General features: G+C 41.2%; 1 protein-coding gene across 1 annotated transcript; it reads right to left on the minus strand.

Annotated features, from left to right (window-relative positions):
• Positions 1-7,604: 7,604 nt before the first annotated feature.
• On the minus strand, positions 7,605-8,285 carry DNAJB8 (DnaJ heat shock protein family (Hsp40) member B8). The gene has a single exon (XM_070735757.1). It carries the CDS (start codon positions 8,283-8,285, stop codon positions 7,605-7,607), a length of 681 nt encoding a protein of 226 aa, XP_070591858.1.
• Between the last annotated feature and the right edge of the window lie 3,209 nt (positions 8,286-11,494).

Below are 11,494 nucleotides of genomic sequence, written 5' to 3' on the forward strand. Positions count from 1 at the left end.
TGCGGTTGAAGCTAAAGTATTCATTGACCAGTAGGACATTGTGGTAGATGATTTTATGAACTACATTTAGATCAGATTGAAGGAAATGCAGCTCTAGGTTTTCTAAGCCCAAAATTTCAAGTCTGGAGGAATAACGTATTCTGCTGCGAGCGGAGAAGTGGAGGACTCTTCTTGTGAAATATTTCTGGACTCTCTCAATTGTATTAATGTCCGATATGCAGTGCGGGTTCCAGACAGGCGAGCTGTATACAAGGATTGGTCTAGCAAATGTTTTGTATGCTCTGGTTAGCCGTTTAATATTGCCAGAGAAGAAGCTACGCAAGATTAGGTTAACAACTCTTAGTGCCTTTTTGACAATGTTGTTACAATGGGCTCTGGCACTTAGATCATTAGATATGAGTACTCCAAAGTATTATAATAATAATAATAATAATAATAATAATAATAATAATAATAATAATAATAATAATAAACCACCTTTATTTATAATACCCTTTTATCAAAGGTCAGAAGAGCATGTTAGCAATAGCACTTTTTTTTAACAGAGCCAGCATATTGCCCCCACAATCCAGGTCTTCATTTTACCCACCTCAAAAGGATGGAAGGCTGAGTGAGGGTCATCTACAAAGTTATCCTCCACATTTGTATTTTCTGTTCTGATTCTTTTTGGCAATGTGTAAGACAGAACATTTATTGGTTGAGATATGAAGTTGCCAGTTATTTTTGGTTGTGTTAAATAGTTTAACATAGTCAGCAAAGAGAACACAGTTACTTATATGATCACAAAGGTCGTTTATGTAAAGAATGAATACTTTTGGTCCTAGAACGCTGCCTTGAGGGATACACCTGTTGACAGGTGCAGGATTTGATAGGGCACTCTCTATTTCAACCATTTGTTGTCTGTTTGATGAGAATGCAGTTATCCAATCATAAAGGGGACCAGAGATGCCATAAGATTTTAGTTTCCAAGTAGTTTGTCATGTACCAAGGGATTGGGCGGCATAGAAGTCAAATAAATAAATAAATAAATAAATGAATGAATGAATGAATGAATGAATGAATACATACATACATACATACATACATACATACATACATACATACACATACACAAACAAACAAACAAACACCTTTACAAAAGGCTGTTGAGGTACAGTCTCCCTCATAGCAAGCAAGGCAGAACCTTCAAACTTCAACAAAGCCCAATTTGAGAACATCCTCAAAAATAAATGGCACAGGAGAGACTTGCAGATCGGGGTAGAAGTGAAAACTTCTGCTGCTTATCAACTCATCTGATTGTTCTCAGAGATGGACAAGAGACAAATCTGCATTCTTGAAAGTGTGTGATATCAGTGAAGAGGACTCTTCAAATAGCCCTTGTAATTGGGATTTTGAAGATTCAATGCTGTACGTTAAACTAGTAACACTGAGTGCAACTGAGGGGCCTACAAAAAATGATTGTCTGCCTATTGTCAATTTTGGGGTACTTGTATTTTAGAATAACTAAAACACCCAAGCTTAAAATGCAAATGATCCTAAAATCCACAGCAAGTGGCAAAATGACTGAGGGCCAGACTATCTATGGGACCGTCTCCGACCTCATATCTTATTATGGCCAATAAGGGCCCACAGAGTCGGCCTTCTCCAGATCCCGTCCGCCAAGCAATGTCAGTTGGCAGGACCTCGGGGAAGAGCCTTCTATGTGGCGGCTCCAACTCTATGGAATCAACTGCCCCCAGAGATTTGTACTATCTCCTCCCTACTGGTCTTCCAGAAAGCCATTAAGACCTGGTTTTTCCGGCAGGCCTGGAATTAGATTGACTGCTGTGTGTGTGTGGTTCTTTTTAGGATATTATTTTATTATATTGATTGATTGATTGATTGATTGATTGATTTTGTTCAATACACAATGAGGGTTTTAGTGGGCATACACATGGTAAAAAAATAATGAAGGTTATAGAGGATATACTTATAATAAAATATATCTAAGAAAGAAGAGAAGAGAAGATACAGGAATAAAACATATGAATGAAAGAATAGAAGAAGAGATATAGGAATAGAAGAAAGGTATAGGAGATATAGGAGAGCAATAGGACAGGGGACGGAAGGCACTCTAGTGCACTTGTACTCGCCCCTTACTGACCTCTTAGGAATCTCGATAGGTCAACCGTGGATAATCTAAGGGTAAAGTGTTGGGGGTTTGGGGATGACACTATGGAGTCCGGTAACGAGCTACTGATTTTATTGTGTATTTTGATTGTATTTTAGTACTGCTATATTTATTCCACTTGTTAGCAGCTCTGAGTCCACTTTGAATTAAGCAGCATAACAACAACAACAATAATAATAATTTGTTTGTTTGTTTGTTTGTTTGTTTGTTTGTTCGATTTTTATGCCGCCCTTCTCCTTACACTCAGGGCGGCTTACAACATGTTAGCAATAGCACTTTTTTAACAGAGCCAGCCTATTGCCCCCACAATCCAGGTCCTCATTTTACCCACCTCGGAAGGATGGAGGGCTGAGTCAACCTTGAGCCGGTGATGACATTTGAACCACTGACCTTCAGATCTACAAGTCAGCTTCAGTGGCCTGCAGTACAGCACTCTACTTGCTGCGCCACCCCAGCTCATAATTACTTACTTACTTACTTACTTACTTACTTACTTACTTACTTACTTACTTACTTACTTACTTAAATTTCTATGCCGCCCCTCTCCGCAGACTTGGATGATGATGAGGAGGAGGAAGAGGAGGAGGAGGAAGAGGAAGAGGAAGAGGAGGAAGAGGAGGAGGAGGAAGAGGAAGAGGAGGAAGAGGAGGAGGAGGAGGAGAGCCAATTTACAAGAAGCTTAATATGTAAAATAATTCCAGTGTTACTGATCTCAATACAGTTTCTCTCGATTGACATTTCTTACTTGATATCCAGTCCAGGAAGGCACGAAGCAAAAGCACATGCACACCAAATCTTCTCGCAGCCCTGCAAGATCAGCAATAACTCTCCCCTGCCCTTGAGATGAAAACCTTAGGGGAATTCCCAGATCTGACCATTTGCTTTTAAACAACAAAAAGCGTCAGAGTTAAGATGGGGCAGAGGAAATGTAGGAGTGAAGGGAACAGGCTAATGCACTGCTCTATCAGATTAGGCCATCAAAAAAAATCAAGCTGCTTCCATCACTGTCCAAGGAGAGACCCTTGCTTGTTGGTTAATGCGATCGCAGCCATGCCATTGGCACTCCTGGGAGAGATGGCCACTGTGCCTGCGATGTACAGCAGGCCGGGAGTTCAAAATCCTATTAGGCAGGAACTAACAGTAGCAAAAAGAAAGCAGGTATCCCCTAGTGGGGATTTAAAGATGTTTAGACCTAATTGGATTTTCCAAGCAGATGTCATTATTGTTAAACAGTTGCCCACTTGATATGTTCAAGTTGTTGGCTGTAATTGCTAAAATTAGCAGGTCTGCGCTGAGCAAAGGTCAGTTGGTTAATACTGTGATTTTGTTTTTTTATGAAGTAATTCCAAATGCTTTTAAGTATTTTTGTTCTGCTTTGGGTTGTTGGGTAGGGGGGTTTTTTTGCAGGCCAAGTGCTCCATAAAGTACTATCAGACAGTTAATGAAATCATGTCTGAGCAAACTACTAACAGGAGGAGGGGGGGGTTGGATAAATGCATTTGAGCTGAACCAGCTTTGTGTGTTCATTATGGAAACAAGCCACTGCATTCTGAACTGAAGCACAGTGGGTTTTTTTCCCTTCAAGACAGGATGGCCCTGTCATTTGGAGAGGGAAGGGCTGTGCTGGCCCGAAGCCTCCAATTTAGGATATTGTGAACAGGCAGAGATTTTCAAAATGTACTTTTAATCCTGAAAACATGGGCTTGTTGGAGTTTCCCCCTGCCTGGGGAAGTCAAACTGCAAAGTGAAGTAGAGGGAAATTGGCAACAGGTGAGAATCATACGGAAAGTTTGAACTATAGGGGTAGTGATTTCTGACAGTCTCAAAATGCATGAACAGTGCAATCAGGCGGTAGGGAAAGCAAGTAGGATGCTTGGCTGCATAGCTAGAGATATAACAAGCAGGAAGAGGGAGACTGTGATCCCTCTGTACAGAGCACTGGTGAGACCACATTTGGAATACTGTGTCCAGTTTTGGAGACCTCACCTACAAAAAGATATTGACCAAATTGAACGGGTCCAAAGACAGGCTACAAAAATCGTGGGAGGTCTTAAGCATAAAACGTATCAGGAAAGACTTAATGAACTCAATCTGTATAGTCTGGAGGACAGAAGGAAAAGAGGGGACATGATCAAAACATTTAAATATGTTAAAGGGTTAAATAAGGTTCAGGAGGGAAGTGTTTTAATAGGAAAGTGAACACAAGAACAAGAGGGCACAATCTGAGGTTGGGAAAAGATTATTATTATTATTATTATTATTATTATTATTATTATTATTATTATTTATGTTTGGTATATATGTGCTGTTTGGTTTTTAATCATGATAGGGTTTTTAGTTTTTTTTTATATTAGATTTGTGCCTGTATAATACTGTTTTTATCGTGTTGTGAGCCGCCCCAAGTCTTCGGAGAGGGGCAGCATACAAATCTAATAAATTATTATTATTATTATTATTATTATTATTATTATTATTATTATTATTTAGATTTGTATGCCGCCGCTCTCCGAAGACTTGGGGCAGCTCACAGCAACAACAAACAATGTATAACAAATCCAATAATTAAAAATATGGCTAACAATCCCAATCATTAAAAAAACAGACAATACTACTCAATCATAACCATACATAAATCTTACTAGCCAAAGGGATACATCAGTTACCCCAAGCTTGGCAACATAGATGAGTTTTCAAAGTCTTGCAGAAGGTAAGGAGAGTTGGGGCAATTCGAATCTCCGGGGGGAGTTGATTCCAGAGGACCGGGGCCGCCACAGAGAAGGCTCTTCCCCTGGGTCCCACCAGACAACATTATTTAGTCGACGGGACCGGGAGACGGCCGACTCTGTGGGACCTAATTGGCCGCGGGGATTTGTGCGGCAGGTGGTGGTCCCATAGGTATTCTGGTCCGATGCCATGTAATAGTGATAGTAGATGAGCGGGGTGTCCAGGTGCTTTGCTGAGGTTAGGATGGGCATGGGGATATGGGATTCCTCTTGGGATGGGACCACTTTTCAAGTCTGTGACAGCCCAGGGCAGGGGCGTTGGGAGTTTTTATGGTAATCCAAGAAACTCTGCTTGGCTTCCAAAGGCATGACTCTGCAGATAATTGGGTATGAGACTGATAAGCCTTTGTGTTGGCCAGATAATCTCTGTAAGCCTTGGAGCCCTCTGCTGCCACACCTAACTGCAGGGAGAAAGGAGCCAATCTACAACATGCAAACGAGAGGATTTTCCTGAGTCTATGTGACCCATGGTTCAACTGAGGCCTTGGCCACTGCTGGAATGAGCGAGTGGCAGCGGTCTTGAATTTGATTGCCCCTAGGTGGAATCTCTTACACATTCCAGAATACTCCAATTCTCAAAGGAAATTTGGAAGACGAAACAGAAGAAACGGCTAAAGTGCCATTGGCAGAAGAAACAAACAAAAAAACATAGGTAAGAGCGTTGCTTCAAGATTATCTTATGTTGATAAGAGTAGGAAAACATAATTATTTTTGCACTCTTATCACATCTGCCGATAGCTATCCAGTGGCAATGATTCAGTCTCTCCTGGGGAATGAAGAGACAAAAGAATATCTGCAGGGCTGCTGTAAATATTACTACAGGCACCTATCAGTTACATCACTCACATCTGCTCTTAGTAGGATATCAGCTTGTGTAAACCCTTTGGCGTTGACTGAGGCATAGTCAACGTTGAATACATGGGAAGAGTTTAAGCCTGTTGGTCTTAAGTAGAGTCCACTTGTATATCAGATCTATACCTGTTTCCTTCCATTGTCCCATGGTTGCTTGAGTTTCCCAGGAGAAGTTGTATGGTTGAATCCAATTGATGGTGAATGCATCTTTGAGGGACACCAAGTCCCCACCGACCAATTAAGAATGTTGTAGAAACAAGCTATTGTCAGCATAAAATAATAAATGACTTTAGGGTTCTCTGCTAAAATAACTAGTGCTATGCTGTCTCCCACAACTCTTCCCATTCTGATGGACCATGGCTTTCAGTTCTTCTATTTCATAACTGTATTACCAAGAACTGAGTGTGGACATTCCACATGCAAAATCTAAGCAGAGAGTTCTACCAGCCATTGTGGTGTAGCCGTTAAGTTCTTGGTCTTGGACTGCAAAGACCTAGCTTCAAACTCTGGAAGCTCAGTGGGTGATTTTGACCATTTACTTATTCCGACCTGTCTCGTGGGGCTAAGTTGTGGAAAAACTAGATGGAAGGAGATCTTGAATAACAAAGCAGGACATAAATCTAACAATAAATGCTGTGAATTAAAAGAAACAATGCTTTTAATGTTTTAATAGCACTGTGGTTTGGCTAACAGAATGCTAATTTAAATATAGACAATACTGTAAACCAATACTGTAAGATACAATGTACAGTAAATGTGGTAGGCTAAGGCTTAAAGATTCATATTTCCATCAAAGTAATATACTCACTGATATTAGCAATTCAATATGTTAGCCCAGCAAAGGATAGAATCATATAATCAGGAATTTTTAAAAATAAATACACACCTTTGGGAGAGAGTTACCTAAGCATAATTTAAAATATTGTTGTTTCATTTTATGTCTTGAACTGTTCTCAGTCCATATTTCAAGATTTATTAAACAAACTTCCATTGTTTCTTATCAAAGGGCATGCTAGTTGCTTCTACTGACTTTTCCAATTTATTTATTTTTGCTATTTTTATTATACATCTCAAATGATTCATTTGACATATATAACTTTTGTGTCAAATAGTTCTTTAAAAATAATATATACTTGGTCTTGAGAGCAGGTAAACAGTTTTGAAGAGTGTGTCTGTGTGTCTATATGTCTATGCCTATGTGCGTGTATGTGTGTGTGCATGCATTTGTGTGTTTTCATTATATTTAGAAATATATAATATCATTTCTATGTTCTAATCCAAAAGCAGACTTAAGGTTCCATAAAGAAGTTACCAGTAGTTTCATCTTTCATATTATTAATTTTATTTCTGCATGCTTGTAAAAGCATCAGAATGTATTTGTATCCAGATGAATTTCTATTACCGGTATTTTCATGACTGTTTTTAAAACTAGATATTTTTAATTTATTCAGAGCCACACTCTCTGTCCTGTAAACTTTTATTCAAAAATATTCTAATTAAACACCTGTCCAAATTAGATACCCCCCCCCCCAAGCAATTGACTTTAAAAGATAATATCCTAAACAGTAAAATCATACACCCTATACTGAGGTTACTTTAGTACATTTTAGGGAATCATCAAAATAAATCACACCTTGACCACCAGAGTTATTCCAAGTAATTCAGAAGTCATTACCACATAGGTCTTGAACTCAGTGAACGAGTTTATTAGTTGGTTTCCACTTTTACGGAACAAGAGTCCTTTTAAGATTGTACAAGCAGCTGACTATTGCTTTTTTGGACAGACATGTGGAGAATTTTTAGCATTTCAACTGTTCTCTTCCATTTACTCTTATGGACTTCAGTTGACCATCCTCCTCAATTTCAACTCTTTCTTGCCCGTTCTCAACAATTTTTCGAGTGGTGATTCTCCGTCCATTGACGACTTCAGTAGAAGTCGCTACAGATCTGAAATTCTGTGCCCCAGTGCTATCATCGCCAAAGGACCTGCAAGAGAACATAGTGTGCACGCCGGGCCCAAGGGAATTGAATGCAAAATTGGAAAGGGCACCTAGTCCAGAAAAGAGGCCGAAAGGACTCTGTAGCCCATTCCGGTTTTCCTCCCCATGATTATCCTCGTCAAACTCGTTGTCCCAGGAGTCATGTGCGAAGATGTCCATTCCTCCAAAAAACTCGCGGAAGATCTCCTCAGGGCTGCGGAAGACAAAGTCAAAATCAAAGGGGCTGTGGGAGTACGTTCCAGAAGCTCCTCTCCCTCTGAACCTAGGCTCTTTGACAGGTCGGTCATAGAGAGAACGTTTCTGGGGATCTGACAGAACTTCATAGGCCTCAGCTACAGCTTTGAATTTCTTCTCTGCATCCTCCTTGTTATAAGGGTTCTTGTCTGGATGCCACTTTAATGCCAGCTTGCGATAGGCCCTTTTAATGTCTTCTTGCGAGGCATTTTGGTTCAGACCTAGGACTTCGTAATAATTAACCATCCCAAAGAAAAAGGTAGCTGGATTTGGAGACTACTTGGCTGGTTTTCCCAGGGGACACAAGGTCCTGTACAGTATGGATCCAGGGGATCCAGTAGTTTTGGTTGTGGCACTGATATCCTCACAGCCCAATGGTAATGGTTTTGGCGCCAAAGGGAAAGAGAAAGGCTGCTTGCTCATATTGTTTGATTTCAAGACATTTGCTGTTGAGAAGCATTGTGACATCAGAAGCTTCTCAGCCAATCAATGGGCAGAGGCTTTCAATTCCTTTGAGGCAGACAGCAGTCCTATTGTTTGGCTCTGCTATGCAAATTGGCTCTCTTGATAGATCACATTTCACATCTATGATGCAACTCGTGGATTGGAAACTTTTTTGCTAGATTGGAAAGGTTTTTTTACTCGTTTGTAGCCAGGATTCTTCAATTTAGGGTCAATGTATTCCACAACACACCTGTTCAGGTGATCTTGTGCTTTTGATTGGGCAGTTATTCCATAAGCCAAAAGAGTGGGGAAGGGTGTATCCTATACTCAGGTTCCCTGGCGCCTGTATTTTTCTGTCCCTGGAGCATCCAAGGGTCACATCACTGAACTTTGACAACAAATCTGAACATCAACAGAATACATTTTCATCCATTTTAAGTGGAAAAGAAAAGAAGTATGATGACTTAAAAACCCTTTGTAGGTACAGGACATTTCAAAGGCTGAAATGACCACCTCAAAAATATTTTTAAAAACCTAACGCTATAAATTCAACCCTGCCCACATTCCATTCCCAAGTCCCCCCATTCAGCTTCTGATAAACAGAAAGCCCACCAATCCCTGGATTCCTGCTTCTTGATTCAATTCAATTCAATTTATTAGATTTGTATGCCGCCCCTCTCCGAAGACTCGGGGCTGCTCACAACAATAATAAAAACAATATAAGAGTAAACAAATCTAATATTAGATATATAAGAAAAGATATATATATAAAATGACTAGTGTGGGTCTGATTTTTACCATTGATATTGATGGACAGAAAATGGCATACAGTGCAGCATAGCCCCATCAGATACAGTGCGTAGGCAGCGCTTGAACATGCCAAATAGGCCTCTTTGATAGTACACCAACCCTACCCTGATTTTTCAATTTGCTATAAACCTTGTGTGTAAAATTCCTTTTTGGGACATAGCTAGCTGGATCTAAAATGGTTTGTATCTCTTTCCAGGAACTGATGAATGCTCATTTATTTGTTTTGTTTTTTTTGTCAAAACATGTACAAGATAGCAGGCATTGGTACATACAGAAAAAACAATTCCTATCAACCTGCCTTCCATTGAGGACCTGTATACTGCATGAGTTAAAAAGAGGGCCATGAACATATTTACTGACCCCTCACATCCTGGACATAAATTGTTTCAACTACTACCCTTAAAACAACACTATAGAGCACTGCACACCAAGACAACTAGACACAAGAACAGTTTTTTTTCCTGAATACCATCACTCTGCTAAACAAATAATTCCCTCACCACTGCCAAACTATCAACTATCAAACTATTCACTAAGTCTGCATTACTATTACTATTAGTTTACTCATCATTCCTATTACCCATTACCCACTTATGACTATATGACTATAACTTATTGCCAGGGCCGCCATCAGGAATTTTGGGGCCCCATACAGCCTAAGTGTCTGGGGGCCCCCTCTCTTCTTCCTTCCTTCCTTCCTTCCTTCCCTTTTTCTTTCTTTTTTCTCTTTGGTTTTTTTCCCTTCCTTCCTTCCTTCCTTCCTCTTTCTTTCTTTCTTCTTTTTCTTTCTTTCCTTTTTTCTCTTCTTTTTCTTTTCCCTCCCTCCTTCCTTCCTTCCCTTTTAAATTTTCAAACTGTCTTCTTCATATTCCTGGCTGAGGAATTCTGAAAGCTGCAGTCAACTGTCTTCAGCCATTGTCCATCCCTGTGCTAGGGACCCCTCCCTCCACCCCCTGAAGAGGCCGGGGGCTTCTTTCCAAAGCCAGTGGCAGTGATGCCAGAACCCCCTTCCCTGGGGATGGGAGCGGGGGGGGGCTCCACTTGTCTCCCTCGACAAGACCTTCCGCAACACATCAGCCCTGCTGGGCAGGCCTCTTAGCCCCACCAAAGAAATGGGGGTTAAGGAAGACCCCCACCCCCCACCTTGCCCCAAACACTGACACTCTGCATAACCCATGCGGGGGCTTTGGCTTCCCCTCTGCAGAACAGAAGCTGGGGACCTCTCCCTCCACATACACCGGATCCCTATGGCCCATCTGAGGGCTGGCAAAATAGGTGTGCCCCCCCCACCTGCTTTTCTATCTATCTCTCTCTCTTTCTCTCCCTCTCTTTCTCTTTTTGTCTCTCTTTCTCTCTCTACTTTTCTTTCTTTTTCTCTTTTTCTCTCCCTTTCTCTCTCTTTTTCTCTTTCTCTCTCCCTTTCTCTCTCTTTCTCTTTATATCTCTTTCTCTCTTTTTTCTCTCTCCCAACCTCTCTCTTTCTCTTTCTATCTCTTTCTCTCCCTCCCTCTCTCTTTCACTTTCTCTACCTCTTTCTCTCCCTCTCTCCCTTTCTCTCTTTCTTTCTCTTTCTCTCCCTCCCCCTCTCTCTTTCTCTTCCTCTTTTTATCTCTCTTTCTCTCTTTTTTCTCTTTTTTCTCCCTTTCTCTCTCTCTTTCTCTCCCCCTTTCTTTGTCTCTTTCTATCTCTTTCTCTCCCTCCCTCTCTCTTTCTCTTTTTATCTCTCTCTTTCTCTTTCTCTCTCTCTCTTTCTCCCCCCTCCCTCTGAAGTGGGGAGGGCCGGGTTGGCACCAAGGGAGCTCGAGATGGGGTGTAAAAGCAAACTACTCTGCCGGCCCGGGCCCACATCGGAAGGAAGGAAGGAAGGAATGGTAAAAGGGGCGATCAAGAGAGGAATGGGTGAATGAATGGACGGAGGGTGGGAAGGAAGGAAGGAAAGAGGGAAGGGACAGGAACAGAGGAAGGGTGCAAAGGAAGCAAGGAAAGGTGTGAAAGGGGAGAGTAAGAGAAGAAGGAGTGAAAGAAGGGAATGAGGGAGGAAAGAAGGGAGGAAGGAGAAGGAAAGCAAGAAATGGAGGGAGGGAGGGAAGGAAAGAAAGAAAGAAAGAAAGAAAGAAAGGGGGAAGGGACAGGAACAGAGGAAGGAAGGAAGGAAACTTATGAAAGGGGAGAGTAAGAGAGGAATGAGTGAAGGGAGGGAG

The sequence above is a fragment of the Erythrolamprus reginae genome, chromosome 2, assembly GCF_031021105.1.
Source record: "Erythrolamprus reginae isolate rEryReg1 chromosome 2, rEryReg1.hap1, whole genome shotgun sequence".
NCBI classification, from domain to species: Eukaryota; Metazoa; Chordata; class Lepidosauria; order Squamata; family Dipsadidae; genus Erythrolamprus; species Erythrolamprus reginae.